General features: G+C 31.6%; 1 protein-coding gene across 1 annotated transcript; it reads right to left on the bottom strand.

The window, feature by feature from the left end:
* Positions 1-1,339: 1,339 nt before the first annotated feature.
* Positions 1,340-7,435, bottom strand: LOC149485737 (digestive cysteine proteinase 2-like). The gene is made up of 14 exons (XM_089699031.1): positions 7,354-7,435; positions 6,633-6,738; positions 6,160-6,265; positions 5,917-6,040; positions 5,456-5,579; positions 5,141-5,256; positions 4,611-4,722; positions 4,450-4,530; positions 3,967-4,196; positions 3,420-3,546; positions 2,989-3,094; positions 2,533-2,622; positions 2,156-2,250; positions 1,340-1,879 (listed from the first exon to the last, which is right to left on the bottom strand). The coding sequence occupies exons 1-14, from the start codon at positions 7,415-7,417 to the stop codon at positions 1,699-1,701; spliced, it is 1,662 nt and encodes a 553-aa protein (XP_089555157.1). The 5' UTR covers positions 7,418-7,435; the 3' UTR covers positions 1,340-1,698.
* Positions 7,436-18,614: the final 11,179 nt, after the last annotated feature.

Below are 18,614 nucleotides of genomic sequence, written 5' to 3'. Positions count from 1 at the left end.
TTTTGGGTCTGAAATGCAAGAAATTTTAACGACATGTTTAAAAAGTAAGTAGGTATTGAGACTACATTTTTCTAGTTTTAGATAATACCAGTTTTAGTTTTTCATAAAAATAAAACTTTTACACTATAAGCTTCCAATTTGAATGCTTGTTATTAGAAATTTTAATATCTTGTTATTGATTCCGGGGACAGTTCTAGAAAGTCACCACTTGTGTACTTCCTAGCCGTTACATGTTGCTTGCCTATGACGGTTATAAGAGGACCTTATACCTTGCGTGACTGTAATCATTTATTGAGATCATTGCTACTCGCAACATTATCAGTTTGTAGTGAACTTTGAAGTGAAATTTACTTTGGGTATACGTGTTTGTATGTGCTAAGGATGTAAACAAGTGATTATATTTTTTTTTTAAATCTTTATTTAACGAGCTTAATCACAAAATGAATATGTCGATGTATTGATGTCAGCAAACGTTTTTATATGTTGCTACACTCGGATAATCGGTAGGCTGCTACGGGAACATTCCATCAATACATGCGTTAGGTCCTCTGGAACACCGCATTGCTCACAAATCACAATTCGGTGACAAGACCTTCTTCATCAGAAAAAGTGATTATATTATTTGTTCCTGTTTATGTGTGTTTGTTCTTAGTTATGGAGTCAAAGGTTCTTTTAAGAATCGGTGTTGTAAATTTTATCTACTTTTAATCGACCATAAGATGAGTTTGGAGTATTATTAATATCGTAGAGCATTAAACTAATTCTCAGATTAATATGGATGGTACATCAAAAAGGCTATTTCTTACAATAATTATGTTTTTGAATATGTAAACTATAAAATTATCTTTTAACTTTGATATCCATAGCGCAGAATACATTTGAATTAACAGAGAGAGTACAGATAAAGAAATATCTTGTTGGAACTTTCTAGAGTCTAATCGGATCGCAGGAAGCAATTAGATGTATTAGCGAAGTGCGTGTGAAGCCTTTCACTGTCTCGTGTGATTCTAACATTGTATTCAATTTGCGTTATTATTGGATTTCACTAAATTATAGATATGGGTATGTTGCCAAGTTTTTTAAGGGATGTGCTTATGAGCTGACTATATTAATCATTATATTCGTAATCTAAAAAACGTATGTGTGTATAAAACATGTTTTTCTTTGTATACATCTACCTTTTATAGTTTCAAAGGTGGTGAAAATTTTTGTTTAATTCATCCCAGAAATTAGGAAAAGTATTTAATAGTTTGGGGTAGCATTGTTTCTATAGTATAATGGTGATGGGAGAACCCAATTTGAATTATATTTATTATTTATGAGAAATATGTCAAAAATAAACTTTTAGGTATGCTTTGATCATTTTTATTTATTATTTTAAGCGTAAATAAAACTTATAGGTAACACACGTGCAATCTTGCTTTCTAGAATACTAAATTAAGATTTAAAACTCGTTTACCATTAACAATATCATTCCATTATCAAGAAAAATAGAAGTACTTAATCTAATTTTTATACAGCTTCCGGTATCTTATTATTTTTTTGATATTATAACTCAAAAAAACTTATTCATGGCACATAAAACGAGCATCGAACCCAAGCAAATATTTCTAGCAGACATCAAGAAAATATATATTAAATAGAAATTAAAACATATTAAGCGATATAAAAATTAGATTAAAGTAGCAATTATTCGTATTAAAACACAACATAAGTGGGTTCAGTGGTGATACCACAGCTATTGTCCCTTGTGGAGATGTGGAAGTACCCATCAATGCCCCACTCTGGACCCCAGGAGTTCTTGACGATCCAGTATTCTTCCCCTTCGTTCACGCCGTAGCCAACTAGAGTTACCTCGTGGTTCAGGTCTGAGGTGGTACTAGAAAGAGATAGTTATATATTTGTGCTTGCTCAAATTTCAATGGTATGATGGCATTGAACATTGTGATGGAGTTTATTTTTAATTGATTATGTTTTTGTGCATTAATTTACGGTTATTTAGTGCAAAATAAGTATTAATTCAGTTCGTTGAAAGAAAAATGTTTGTCCTGAAAAAATATTTTTTTTAAAATCGAATCAAAGATTTAGAAAATATGTATATCTTCCTTGAAATTATTTCTCTCATTATAGGTAAACAAAAAATATATCAACTTACCAATAAGTATCATAATAAATACCGCCAGTGTAAAGGCTCAGTAGACCTGTAGCGTCTATTGATACCGAGAGAGGACCATGATAGACTAGCGCCACCTATAATAGAAAAAACCGTCGTATTTATTTGTATTTATATATTTGTTGCATTTATTATATTGTATTTTTCTTTATTAATTTAGTGCTGTTATAAATAAAATTGTCAAAATAAATATTTATCTCTTTTTTGTTGTACTTTAAAATATTTTTTGGAAGACGATGGTGGATCTTAAATTAAAGAGGATTCATAAACATAACAGTTAGGTAGTAAATTTTATTGTCACTTATTTTATTTATACTTGCATATATAGGTATATGGAGTGTAAAATGATAAGAACTCACTTTAAGAGCTTCCACGCTAAATGGTGTGACGTCAACAAAACCACGTATGGTGTACAAATGAGTCATATTGCTGATACGACAGAAACCATCCTGCGAAATGAAAAAAAATGTATGAAAATTATATAACTTACGCTTTATATTACCGTAAAAACGAGGAAGAAGAAGAAGAGGAAGTTAGTTTACAACACCAGGCTGTAGAAAAAAATAACCACATTGAACATTTAAAACTAGCTGTGCTCCGCGGATTTACCCGCAGAGCTCCGCTCTTATCGGTCTTAGCGTGATGATATATAGCCTTATAGCCTTCCTCGATAAATGGGCTATCTAACACCGAAAGAAATTTTAAAATCGGTCTAGTAATTCCTGAGATAAACTCGTTCAAACAAACAAAATCTTCAGCATTATAATATTAGTATAGATATAGACTAACTCTTTTGAAAACTATTTTTCCCCTACCTTATTCTCATAGGGACCATATTCCTCTTCAGTAGGTAGACCGTACTTCATCATCCATTGATAAGCAGCAGTGTCTGTTCCCCCATCGCACCCTTCCGCGCCGAATCTATTCAAGTCATTTATAATAATTTGTAATTGTTTTATTCGGCACACATCATCGATGTAAAGATAGTTGATGTATTAAAATATGGTTCAATTCTTTATATTTACGATGTGGAGTGGTAGATTTATATAATAAGAAATGTATATGTCTAGTATATGTCTATTTATATGATAGCTTATGTGCCTAAAGATTTCATTGTTTTGTTGCAAGATAATGTGTATTAGTTACGGTGTGAATACGTTACTACCAAAATTACTACTACCTACCTGCCTACTAAATCCAATGGTTGTGACAATTTTTTCAGATAATAAGAACAAACTAAACTCACTCCCAAGCGCAGTCAATAAGAGCTTGATTGCTGAGCCTGATGAGCCTTCCGCCATTAATACTTGCAAGTATACCTTCCACAGCTGCAGTGGTCCCGAAGGTCCAACAGGAACCGCAATCTTCTTGTTCTGATTGTAGGAAATATGCGAGAGTTTGAAAGCTTACATAGGATGGAAAGTTTGAATGGGCCCTAGAGGAAAAGTATTGAAATACTGGAGGTAGCAAATTTTGTTGAATGGAAACATTCCTGTATTTTGAAAAATGGTATAGAGGTTCATTAAATATTTTCGAAAATTCATTTGAAGGGATCGGGAATCGAACTAGCTAAAAATAAATAATTTATACCCTGTATATTATGCTAGTTAGATAGAATTAAAAATATTTAACGATAAAGTAAACCATATCGATATATCAATATATACGTTCACAGACGATTTAGTGATAATTTTAATTGTATGCTTTAATTTAATATCCCAAAAAATAACAACATTTTTAGTGCATTTTTTTGTTCTTTTAGTCGTTTATTTGTTACATATTTAAATACTTACCTTTAACAGGTGTGATCCTGCCATATAATCTATGATCAAATTCCTCCGGTAAACTTTGAGATATCTCTTTAATTTGTTCAGGTGAATATGCGAACGGTACTGTCCCGACTTCACCTTGTTTTCGTTTCAATAGACCTTTCATCCTTTTCATTTCTTCCGGAGTACGGTCAGCAAATTTGGTAACACCAAGTTTAAAACCACTGTTATTGTTATTGTTAGCTATGATGCGCCTAAAATAAAATACTTTGATTCTGTAGATAATGTAACGTTAGCGTAATTTAAATTTATCAAATACCAATAGATTTTTATGACAATTATCTGCGGGTCACTGGGATCTGAGATACCAAGCTATTCTTTAACCCATTGACCACCGAGCGGCCCGATCGGGCCGAGACACAATAGATTTTCTATTGTGTCTGTGATCCGAGGACTGACGGATTAATATTTTTTATGTAATGATATAGTATAATGCTGTTTTTTTACCTCATGTTATTGTGAAAAATAGCCTTCCTAATTTCACGTTCATTTTCATCTTTGTAAGCTTTTTTATGTTTATGCGTGAAACTGAAAAATGATGAGATATTTTATTTATATTAAAATAAAAATAAATTTATAATATTTGTAAAATAAATATTATTACTTACCTCTTAAATATACGCTCAACGTGTTCCTCATGGTTTGTGTGACTTACTAATGAATCTCTTGTTACTTTAACATCCTTTCTATTTAACAGTTTTTTATGCCTCTCACAGGGATCTAAAGTAATTGTTTTTTTTTATTATGGGTATATAGTTATTAATAGTTAAATATTATATATAACTACACGCTTTATTCAACATATTTAAAACATTGAAATTATATAAGAATTATTTACTTCAGTAATATTGTTTACACTTCTAGAAATTGATAATTACAAAATTTGATAGCGTTATAATTTCAGTATAATAAACCTTATTTATTAATAATTAACAGTATAAGCTTAACACTTCTATATTAAATATTATAAAGCTGAAGAGTTTGTTTGTTTGAACGCGCTAATCTCGGGAACTACTGGTCTGATTTGAGAAATTCTTTCGGTGTTAGATAGCCCATTAATCAAGGGAGGCCATTGGCCGAGCACTGCGGGTAAAACCGCGGAGCACAGCTAGTTATGTATAAAAATTGAAGTACTTACATTCGTTCACACTGAAAACCTTGTCATCAACTGCAGTAGTTTTGAAGTTATAGAAATGCCACACTACATGTTCACTTAGGCTTCCTAACCACGCATTAAATTTAATTTCTTCTAACCTACAAAAAACATTATTTCATTTAGGATATTCTCACATTCTTTTAACAACGAAGTTTTACTCTTTATCATGAAGAAATTTAAACAAAATATGGCGGAAGACGCGGGTACCCGTGATAGAATTTTTTCTATTCTCTAAAAATTTTATAAATATAAGCACATTTAAATCAGTAGTTGATATTATTAATAAAAATATCTTACTTGATAGGAATCCAAGTTTTATTTTCACTCAATTTAGCAATCAATATTCTTTTAAAATCTTCGCTTTCATCGTCACTTTCATGTACAAATTTATGTACGTTTTGTTCTTGTGTATTTTCTTTACCTATAAACAGAATCATCATAATTAGCCAATATATTTTGTTCCCACTACACGCTTATAGGAGTCTTTCTTATGTCATGTTTTTCTACTGCAAGGAAACAGACCACAGATCACAGTCTTCAGAGATATAACGACATGTTCAAAAATAGTTTGAGCTGACATTCAGGCAAAAATATTTCTACACAAACCGACAGGAACAGGACTTATATTATATCCAGGAAAGAAAACTGACAGATAAGCTAATCAGAAGTTGTGAAATTGGTTTTAATAACCTGGTAGAGTCTTAACATTCGTGAAATTCCTATTTTTCTGAATTAATTGAATAGTAAACATTACTTACCCACGTAATCAAAATCAGATGCATCAGGGAGAACTTTATACAGAGAAATTCTGTGAAGCATATCTCCTTCTCTTTTTGTGCAATTTAATTCATTTTCTGCCTTTTCCGTTGTTATAGGGTATACCTGATAATCACATATGCTATTAAATATTTCGATATTTTTATTAATCACCCAGCAATATGAAAGTATTTAGTTTTTTGAACTAGTTGTGTGAGGTTGTGTGTATAAATTTATTAACTTACTGTAAATTCGACGCCATATTTATAAGCAGTCCTTCGTTTTCCTCTAAAGTTGAATAATTTCACGGCTCCATTATTGAAGTCTGCACGAGATTTCTTGCTCGTACGCCTAATAAAATGTATATAAAATTAAATAGTTTTTCTGTTTTGGTAATCGATAATATGAATCATTTATAACAGTCGTTTATTTAGTCGCTAACATTGATGATATCTGGATATAAAATTTAGTCGGCATTAAAAATTTTGAATGTTCTTAATCTTTTCTAGATATTATAATAGAAGTTCGAAGTATAGAATAAGCAAGAATATTCTATAACCAAAAAAACATTGCACTAATATAATAATTCTATAGCCCTTAACCTGTCCTCCAAGCAACTCGTAGCATAGGGCAAACCGTGTTCGATATATCAGTTTACCCAGTCCGCTGTAATCCCATAAAATTACACTAGAAATTCGAATATTACGTTAAAACTAACCAAAATTTAAAATCTTCTATCCAGCCACCAGTCAGAGACCATCTTTCACCTTCAAGGCTATAAGTAGAGCTCCATTTTAAATCTGGTATATCCTCGTCATTGTTCACTGAAACAATGAGAATTTAAATTGAAATAAGCAATAACGTATCAGAGTACTCATTATGATTTATCAGTAGGCAAAATAAATAAAAGTATGGCCAATTGAACAATAATTGTGTTCATTGAATTCAGAATTTCGTTATAAATTGCACATAGCTTTTAAGTGGCATTCAAAGTACCTTTACAATTGTTTTACTACAGGTACAGTGAATGACATGCGGTATTACAATTTTCATGTGACAAATTAAAATATTAATAATTAAGTATTTGTATAGAATGTTGAGCGGTTATCCGCTAGGAATACGGAGACTAATTTTTCATTCTCTATACTTCTTTATATTGAAACTCTACCTAATTGCTTGCTAAATCTTATTGCTCTTTAAATATTAAATAATACTTTATATATTATAATTGCTTATTAAATCACACAATGAAGACGTATCATAAATAACTCTTCTTTCTCTAAAACTCTTATATGGATCAATAACGTTATATTAGTTTTTTAACAGTTTAGGTAAACATGCAATGATGCATAAAGGATAATGAATTGTAGTCTATAGTATTATAATAAAAAAATCTACATGATACATTAAAAATATTAATTACGAGAATAAAAACATACCCGTGAATCCTGATGCGCAATAAACCGTATAAAATAATAGTAATTTAAATAATATTAAATACATTTTGTGAGACCTTTCACACTAAATGTCACGTAATAGAAATATTATCACAAAATCAGCTTTATATAGAGGCTTTAATTAATGTTATGTTCTCAAATTAATTAATAATCCACTGTTTTGTGATATGGAATCGGGAAATGTTATCGAGGATTAATATAGGTATGTGGAAATTATACTATGGATTTATTTTTATATTGTTTTGGAAAAATATCCTGTAATATTTATTATTTTATGAAGATTTTGTTTATAACCGGATTAAAAAGTAAATGTATGTTACACTGGCAAACAAGACCGCGAACTTTCTTAAAGTTTATCGAGTCGACTTCCTATGATATAGACTGTAGTATATTATTTTAAGAAGAATGTATTCGTTCCTTTGAGATGGCGTAACAGTTTCTGGTAAAAACATTGTTTCAATATTTTGTGTACTGTGTAAAGTGAAATAAGAAATGCGAATAAATATGCTTAAAAAGTTTTAATTCTCCATTGTTTAATTTATATACCTAGTACCTATGATTAAATGATTGGATTGAGATTTCTGCTTACTTTTCTTTATTTGTCAACTCGTAATGTGATTTATCGGTCTTTGTTATATTAAAATATTGATTATATCAGCTAGTTATACAATTATTGATTTGAACAAGAATATTAGCACAAGTCCAATGTATCTCTTACGTGCAAATAATATACAATAGGTTGCTATAATAATTATTCTATATAAAGAAACCAATAAAAATAAGTTTTGGCCCATCTGATTTAGTTTCCCAAAGATTTGTATGTTACTTATTCTTCGTAGGAACGAAGTAACTAAGTTAGATGTCTTGTCTGTGATCAACTAAGTATATCTTATCTAATAATAGGAGTTTTAATGAAGGATACATTTTATTTTATCTTGCCTCTTGTTCTATATACAAGAGAAACATATACTTATTAATTCGTTTTTCTTCAAATATCGTTCCGCTTGAATGCTGTAGAATGCATTGGATACTTCTGTAGTTTAAAAAATCCTTGGTTTCTTTTCTATTTTAGTCAAAGCAGATGCCAAAAAAAATTGTTAGATTAGAAAATCGAATTGAACTCCATTTTTAGCTTACTGTTTCCACCTGGATTATCTATAGGTACCTACATATAATAAATCTGTAGAAGGGTCAATTCTGTACTTTGAAAATATTGAAAAAATAAATATCAGGAGGTGTTACTGGATCGATACCAAACCCAAATATGTGATTAAAAAAATTTTTGTCTGTCTGTCTGTCTATATGTTCAGGCATCACGTGAAAACTAACGACTCGATTTCGATGAAACTTGGTATAATTATACACTATTATCCTGGGCATAAAATGGGATACTTTTTATCCTGGAAAAATACGTAGAAAAAAAATAAATCTTAATTTTTCTTAATTTTTCCGCGTGGATGGAGTCGCGGGCGGAAGCTAGTATTATATATAATACCTATATAAGTTTTAGCAATATGATACAGACTAAAATAACAAAAGTATCGAATATCCATATTAAATCAGCGTTCATTAATATTAAAGGGGTGTCATTAGTCAACGTAATTTATTAACGGGTAACGAAATATTGATAAACGTGAGTGATAACTTATCAGAGGTATTGTAAATTTCAATAATGATTTTTAATATATTCGCGAATTTATAGTGTTGTTGAATTGGGAAATGGTGTTTATTTAATAGAGCTTAAGGTTTTGTGAAAAGGGTATAAGATTGAAACTGTTATAGTAGAGCCATTTTAATAGGCAACATTTGACAGTTCAACAAAATCCAACAATGCAACCTAGTAACGACGACCTAAAATAACATGATATTTCGTTTTGTTAGAACTGCACATTTGCTTAACTTTTTTCAATTAGGTACGATTACATATTTATAATAATAATGACCAATACAAGTAATTTTAAGATTTCATATTACTGATAATCCATTCTAAACATAATAAACAATTTCTGATTTAAAGAACTGACGTCGCTACAATTTTGTGTCAATAAACCTTTTTTCTTTTTAAATACCAGAGACGTTACGCTAAAAATCGAAATCTGACATCTAGAATCGAATGCATTGATTACTTGTGAATAAAAAATCATCATAAATTAATAAATGTGTTTCAAGTTCGATTGACAAATGTTTCAAGTCCGTATCGATTAATTCACTTTAATCGATGTTTTTAAGCAGGTTACCTCTCTTCGAAGATAAAATTGATAGACGTCAAATGTTGCCTATTAAATTGGCTCGACTATAATTATATAGGTTATTCCGAGTAAGTTTAAGTTAAGAGATTTGTAATATTAATCATAGTTTTAAAAAAAAATACTGTGATAATGTTTTAGGATCAGAGATATACATTAAAGAGTGATTTAATTTAATAAATGCTACCCAAAGATGTGAATAGAGGCTTATTTTACACTTAGAATTTATATTTAGATGTAAATTTTCATATAAATCGTTAACTATTTTCCCATTTCCGTATATATAATATGACCTAGACTATGCTAGCTGCGCTCCGCCGTTTTACCCACAGTGCTCCGCTTCTGTTTGGTCTATAGCCTTCCTCGATGAATGGGCTATTTAACACAGAAATAATTTTACAAATCGGACCAGTAGTTCCCGAGATTAACGCGTTCAAACAAACAAACTCTTCAGCTTTTTAATAGTACGTATATAGTACCTCCATATAAGATGTACAAACAGTGTAAGCTAAAAAATAAATAGATCATGTAAAAAATGTAGCAAGAACATTGGAAGCTTGTTTTCTAATACCCTGTCAAGTTGTAATTAGCTTCCGTAATAAATCATATTGTAATTGAAGCAATAACTCTAGGAACGAGAAACCCTGGCGATCTAAGAACAAAATTATAGCTTGCAACAGTCCTATAGCATTCAACTGACCTAATTTAAAATGTAATTTCGATAATATACTGAAGTACGAAGTTTTAACGGCTGCGGAAAAGTTTACATTTTTGAGCCAGTGTGAATTTATATTTACGTACATATGTATTGTTCTGGAAATAAAAATAAAATAATCTTATAAAATATACGTAATGTTTTGTCCTTTTACTATTACTTTGACCCGACTATTAACGATTTTACATAGTATCTTATTTAAGGCAAAAGATTTCAAATTAAATTGGCATATACTTATATTTATTCAAATAACTTTATTTGAATAAATAAAATTATAAGTTAATATTAAAAAAAAACAAACAACTTCGTCATAAAATATTTACATGATAACTAACAGCATCAAAATGGTTTGTGTTACAGCTGCTGGTTAAATCAGTTTTATTACTAACCAGCGGTCCGCCCCGGCTTCGCCCGTGGTACATATTTACGTTTTCTCTACATAAGAACCATCCTCGTACTTCAAGGAATATAATAAAAAAAGAATTATCGAAATCGGTTCAGCCGTTCTCAAGTTATGCACTTACCAACACATTTTGGGATTCATTTTTATATTATAGAGATAAGAAATCGTGAGATCAAGATATAAACCAACCTTTACGTAATTGATTTAATAAATCTATGAAAAGGGCGTGGAATTTTGTATTCTGATTAAGTGTACACGCATTAAACGCTTACAGCGCTTAATGTATAGTAGGAAATTTTAATTAAATCTCTAAATATTGGATCAGCTCAGTTATTAACGGTCATTCGCCACGAATGAAATTCCAGCATGATATTTGTGTTGCAATTAATTTATTACATTACTTAAAGTATAGCGTTTCATGATGTTAAGTATATTTCTTCAAAAAGTTTCTGTTCTTATGTGGTGGATGGGATTATTTTAAAGTTGAAGGAAGTTCAATTCTTTTCGGTTGAACATGAATAACTGATGCGAATTTCTAGCAAAAATTCTACTGAAAATAAATGTTATTCTTTTGTAATGCATGATCGCATCTGTACCTTTTTTCTCATAGCATTCGACTAAGAATATAAGTACGTTTGCAATAATATATTAGTGTCCTTGTTTTATCGAAAAACTAAAGGCAGAATAACCTAATCTCACGAAAAGACATATTTTAAAAATGGTATAACTTGATCTTGCTAGAAAATATAAAACACGGACACATGAATTTTACAGCAGTACAATAGAGCGGTATAAATATATAAATGACTAGCAATGCCCTGCGGTTTCACCCGCATAGATAGCGATATCGTTAAAGTGAAAAGTCTACTATAGGTCGGACTATAGGTTTAATTTTTAATCACATGAAAATCACCTTTACCCCGTCCCGCACTACGGCCTTTTTTTTGTTTTAGTGGGGAAATCTTTCATAGATACCCTCGGCCTCCGGGGGAGGGGCCGTGGGTTATGTCGGATTCCTACCGACCAAAACCCCACTGTGTTCCGTCAAGACGCATATTGGTAGAATTCCTCCGTGACCCCCGCACTACGGCCTGCTCGAACAGTATACCTACTATTTTCTGTAGATTGACACTTTAAAAAATTCGTTATATCTTTTGAATGGAATATCCAATTCTTTTCATTTAAAAAGTATTTTGCTGGTATTGAAACAGTCTATAGTAAAACATCATTTAATGGGATAAGGATTAATATATGTGTATGGATAACATGGTTTGATTACTGTCGGCACTTCTATTTACTTTGAAAACGTAAAAAAGTTGTTGTAGTAACTTAACTACTGAAGATGGACATATGGTATCGCGGACTTTCTTGTAGATATTGATTCATTCTATAATATCGTAGAACATTTTTTTGTTCTATCTTCAATAGATTCCGCAGCGCACGCGATGACAGAAGTTTTATTGAGGATTTTTTTACACCTTGGGTTACATTATTGCATTTTTGGTAAGGATCTCTAATTTTTTTGAAAATGCAATATAGCCTATGTTGCTCAGTAAAGATGCAGCTTTCTAATGGTGAAAGAATTTTTGAAATCGGTCCAGTAGTTTATGCGTGAAAACCATACATACATACATACATACTTACATACATACTTACAAACTTTTCCTCTTTATAATATTAGTATAGATATGAGTTGGAGAGAGCTCACATAAACCAGTTCCTTCCATCAAGGGCCATTCAGGAACTTTTATACTTAAAACTTCTACTTGTTGCGCATTCATTTGAACTGAATGTAACCCTGGAACTAAGTTCAGGCCTAATACAGAGTGAGGAAAAATGCCGAGTGTTTTTAGGGTTGCCAGCTGGGGGAAATTATTTATTTATATTGCAAATTTTTTGCTTGAACTGAAATTTTTCTTCGTAATAGTTTAGGCTTGATAAGTTACCTTGGACTTGGCTTTACCTTGGGCTAAAAATAATAAGTAATTTTGTGTAATTTGATACTTTGCTCCGAATAAATACGTTTTTTCATTAAAAGGTTATTTCGTTACAAATTTATTATAATAAATTGGGCACCCTAGTTTTCAGCTATCAAGTTGAAAAGTATATATTTTTATAATTGAGGCTAAAGAAGTTCTTTCAAATTCTTTTTATCAAAATGTAGGACGTAGGAATTGTCCCAGATTTTTATGAGTGCAATGTGGTTTACTTGTATTCGATTTACGTGTTACAACTTACATGTTTCATTTTATGTTTCACTTTAGTTATTTCGCTTTGAATGTTATTCCTATAAAATACTTATTTTATTTCAGTTTTTGTTTTCGTGGATATACATAATTACTCAGAAACGTATATGTTTGTTCGACTATTAATAATTCCATTTTACTATTGTTTGTAAGTTCATACATTGAAAAAATGAAATCGTTTTTTGACTGCATTGAAATGAAGAAAATAACGATTTCCCTATCGTGAAATAATACAATGAATTGAGGTCTTCTGCTTTAACATGGTTAAAAAACAACAATTCTGAAGAAATGGATCATTTTATTTAAGAAGTAAGGGGAAAAGCGAGATTGCAGTATCGAAAAAAGCGGATCTGACGAACTGTAAAGTACAAAGCATTTGTGATTAACAGCATTCTCTCATACAGACGGGAACCCGATATAATACTCAGCTTTGTAGACCAAAACGTGACAGCATTTGCCCAACTACCAAAAACTTGGCTATCAACGAAGCATCTCCATCTTATAAACCTTACATAAAGTACAAATTTGCTTAAAGTGCTCTATAATCCCATCCTGCTAAGCGTAAAATTAAACACGTGGTACTCCCAAACCAGTTTTAACCGGTTACAATAAAGGTGGATTCACATTGGCGCCAAATTAAAGCATTTGTTTCGGTGTGTCGAAACGACCGTTCCCTCGGAGTGATAAAAAGACACAATGGAACGGTCAACGTGTCTCGTGCCACGATTTTTGTTGTCGAACCGACTGGTGGCTGTGTTTTTTGCTGATAAACATTTTTTTACTATTTCATTGAAATGACAGCGCGGGTATTGTAATCCCGGCGCGTTGGAATTATACATTTATAAACTCGTAGGTTAAAACGAAACTTTAATGGGTTGTATTCGTTTAAAATATGAATAACTTTTGGAAATATGAAAATATTGATAGACTGACATTGATGGACAAAAATCAGCCATTTAAAGGGTTTGAGCATTAACATGAAAACAATTTGCAATCTGACAAACATTAAAAACATGAAAGTTTGTGAGGATGAATGTTTGAACGTCCACCTATATTTTTTCCCCTTTCATGGGAATATATACAAATTCATAGACATTATGAAAAAATACCTCAAACATTTGGTGATTTCAAAGTCACTGCTATTTAAGTGTTCAAAACACATTTTATACCCACCTACAATTAGTTACTTGTAGTAGACAAATTATAACAGATAAAGAATAAAGTTATTAACCAGGCCATTATCCATATTATCATAACCATTGATTCATAACTCATATTCCTACCGCCAGAGTAATTAAAGGCTGTTTCGTATCTATTGTACAGCAATAAATATTGGACAAGTAAGCATGGCTACCGGGAACCCAGCATTATCAGATCGTTAAACAAACAACGGTACTTTTGTAACTATTCGTAATATAAGTTTAATTTACGCCCACTCCAATTCTGACATCAAATATTTATTCGTCTTATCTGAATCAGTGTTTTAATGTGTTTAAATGGTTGAAGAGAAGCTTTTAAACTGTAAAATGTATTTCGAATTTATGGACCTTTAACATATAGTTGGTAAAAGTTATGAGTTATGGGTTTAAGAAGAAATAAGGTTTTGTTTACATGATGTGTTTTATGCTTGTGAATTCCTGGTACTTTATGGGATACGGGGTATACGCAATTTCGACCCCGGACTCTAGTATATTTTTTGCTCGGGTATTTACCCTAGGTAGGTGAACTGAAACTGTTTTACTTAGACTATTTCATTTATTATTTTTCCAGAGATGTTGAAGAAATCTATACTAATATTATAAAGCTGAAGATTTTGTTTGTTTGTTTGTTTGAACGCGCTAATCTCGGGAGCTACTGGTCCGATTTTAAAAATTCTTTCGCTGTTAGATAGGTCATTTATCAAGGAAGGTTATAGGCTATGTATCATCACGCTACGACCATAGGAGTGGAGCCACGGGGGTGGAACCGCGCGGAACAGCTATAGTTTTTAATAAACTGTATCTTTAATTACTTTGCAATTCGTGTTAAGCAAAACAACTTTTTCTCATACATTTGTGCTATTAAATACCTATACACAAATAAACAAACCAGTTACTTTGAACCTGTTAAATCTATTTATATCCGACCTCATCCATATATGTAATACACGTCTTCAAAGTTAAAATGATAAAAATCGTCAATTTATGTATGGGCTGCGTAGACTTATTTTTGTAATAATTTCAAACTTAATAAAACCGGCCAAGTGCGAGTCGGGCTCGCGCACAAAGGGTTCCGTAGCAGCAAATATAATAAATTACAGTTAAATCAACCTATCTCAAAAACTATAAGAGATACTTTGATCAAACCAAAAATCGTTGAAAGAGTTAATTAGCATGCATCACCTCTATTTTTTTTAGAATTTTATACCCCGTAGTTATAAAAATAGAGGGGGGGGGACATACTTTTTACGACTTTGAGAGCTGATATCTCAAAAACCGTTCACTTTAAGAAAAATGTTTTTTAGAAAACTTTATATCATTTTAAAAGACCTTTCCATTGATACCCCACACGGGTATGTACATCGAAAAAAAAAATTTCATCCCTCAGTTACATGTATGGGGGGCCCCACCCACAATTCTTTTTTTTACTATTTAGTGTCATATTTTTGTAGCGGTTCATACAACACATATTCCCATCAAATTTCATCACTGTAGTACTTATAGTTTCCGAGTAAATCGGCTGTGACAGACGGACAGACGGACAGACGGACAGACGGACATGACGAAACTATAAGGGTTCCGTTTTTGCCATTTTGGCTACGGAACCCTAAAAAGCAACAGCGTAACTGGTTCGAAGCTAATTAAGAAAGCAATTTGCGAGTTATTTATGAGTTATAAAAGAATACAGAGTGCTTTTATCTGCTGAGGCAAGGAAATTGGTTTGATGTCAGAACTTGCGGTTGTGACTTTTGTAGAATTTAATTAATATTTTTAAGTGTATCTGCTTTTTTAATTTTGCAATTCTTTCGGCTCTTTCTGTTTGCTGTTTATTGGTTGTTTTATCAGTGATATTGCTTTATGAATGATTAAATTAATGATACAGAGATAGATTTTAATACTGATTTTATTATTTATAACATGTATGTTAGCGCGTTTAATTTAAAGATAAAATTATATTTTAAAAGTAAATCAATTGATGAACTTAATTAATTATTTTAATAATAATCAAATGGATAAAAGTATTAATAATCATTTAATTATCAAATAATAATAATATTACATGTCATATTCAAAATAACGATCAAAACAACACAAATAACACCTGCGCTGACTCACACAGTCACGCCACTCGAATAATCGTCTTATAAATAACGGTCGTCTGCAGTTGCGAGTCATTCTTGTACCGACTTTGGTCGAGTGAAGATGTCTAAGAAATATTATATCAGTATTTAATTACGTAATACAACCACGCTTTAACATCAGAAGTAGAAGATGAACCAGCCCTTCCTCGGAATCCTGGCAGGCTGGCACAAATTCTTCCATCATACTACGTGACAGTGTGCAACTGTCACTGTCACCATCATGACAGTATACCACTGTGGACTTCAATCTACGAAAAATTGGATTGAATTGACTTCAAGTAAACAATCCCTGATGAAGGAACTCGCACAATGTGTGTTTTCTTGTGCGTTGTGTGAAGTAAATGTTTGTAGTGTGGAATATTGTAACGGTAATGTAGTTCATCAATATTATAATGTGATGTGCAATCCGGGCGGTTGTCCAGGATATTTGAGCCTTTAATAATTGTGGTAAGCGAACGACGTGCTTATGTCACAAATAATAAGTTTTTGATCCCATGGAATTTGGATCCAATGTGGTGCCTTCGATGGCGCCCAGTGTAAGCTATTGTGTTGGTAAATTAATATTTTTCTATATTTTGACGATTGAAAAACGCTTCTAAGCGAAGTCCAGTTGAATGAATCAATATTTGAGTTTGAGTTCATCATGTGGATGTGATGGTGTTCTTTAAGGTCAGTTTGGCCGAGCGGTTATGTTTGTGTTATAATACATTGTGTTTTGGCATCACGAGATAAATTACCGTACTCATTTCAAATGAACGTACGAGGACGTTATTGTGTTATTGTTTTACTATGGCCAAGCCGGATATAACTTGTGTTCTAACTTTTAATTATGTTCCAGGACTTATGGTTATCACTTAACAGTTGAGATACAGATGAGATACAGAAGCCGCTGTTCGCAGCTGGAAAAACTCGTTGAGCTATCGAATCCTATGTAAATCACAATAATACTCGACAATGATTGCTATGAAGCGAAAAGTACAAGCAATTGCTAGACTACTATTGTGTCCTATATACGTGTAAGAATAGTAGGTACCAAAGCCAAATTTAAATGACCGTGTTAGCGGTAATGGAAACTAATTATGATAATCGACTGCCACTTGTCTGTACGGGTCTTCTGTGACTTAGTCTGACAACTGGGCAGATAATAATACAATCGAATGCCACTTGTCTGTACGGGTCTTCTGTGACTTAGTCTGACAACTGGGCAGATAATAATACAATCGAATGCCACTTGTCTGTTCGGGTCTTCTGTGACTTAGTCTGACAACTGGGCAGATAATAATACAATCGAATGCCACTTGTCTGTTCGGGTCTTCTGTGACTTAGGCTGGCAACTGGGCAGATAATAATAGAATTGAATGCCACTTGTCTGTACGGGTTTTCTGTGACTTAGTCTTACAACTGGGCGGAAAAGAATAATAACCGGAATGTCACCAGCTGAAGTGAATTATATCATTGATGATATTTTGAGTTTTGAATTACCGCTCAGAGCACGAGCTTTTTTCAGAATGGCCGTGTTAGCGCGTTTAATTTAAAGATAAAATTATATTTTAAAAGTAAATCAATTGATGAACTTAATTAATTATTTTAATAATAATCAAATGGATAAAAGTATTAATAATCATTTAATTATCAAATAATAATAATATTACATGTCATATTCAAAATAACGATCAAAACAACACAAATAACACCTGCGCTGACTCACACAGTCACGCCACTCGAATAATCGTCTTATAAATAACGGTCGTCTGCAGTTGCGAGTCATTCTTGTACCGACTTTGGTCGAGTGAAGATGTCTAAGAAATATTATATCAGTATTTAATTACGTAATACAACCACGCTTTAACATGTATGAATTTAAATAGTTTTGATTCGTTGTTTTGATTTTAAAAAGCAGTTAAAAATCGTTTCTACTCACTATGTAATATAGGTAGTAAGTATTTTATGGATAGGTCATCCATTTTCCAAAAAAAAAAACATAACAGCCATTTGGGAAATCTTTATTTATTGTTTTAGGGAGATACATCCATCTACATATGTATTGATTTAACATACTGTTACTACCAAGAGTTTAATGTTTTTATTTATTTATTTAAATAGGTACACATCACAGCTGACAATTTGACTAATTATACACAAATTTATGGATAGTTTAATGTTTTAAGATGAATATGTAAAGCCATAACGTATTTTTAACAATCGATATACATATATTTTACGCTACGCATATTACGTGTCTTTGTATGAGATCTGAATTATCTTTCTTTGGATTCAATATTATCTGTAAAAC

Source organism: Colias philodice, chromosome 9, assembly GCF_061535455.1.
Source record: "Colias philodice isolate Cphi_HAF_F1 chromosome 9, ilColPhil1 Martin Lab GWU primary, whole genome shotgun sequence".
In the NCBI taxonomy this organism is placed as follows: Eukaryota; Metazoa; Arthropoda; class Insecta; order Lepidoptera; family Pieridae; genus Colias; species Colias philodice.
The sequence above is the reverse complement of the archived record's forward strand: the minus strand, read 5'-3'. Positions and strand labels throughout refer to the sequence as shown.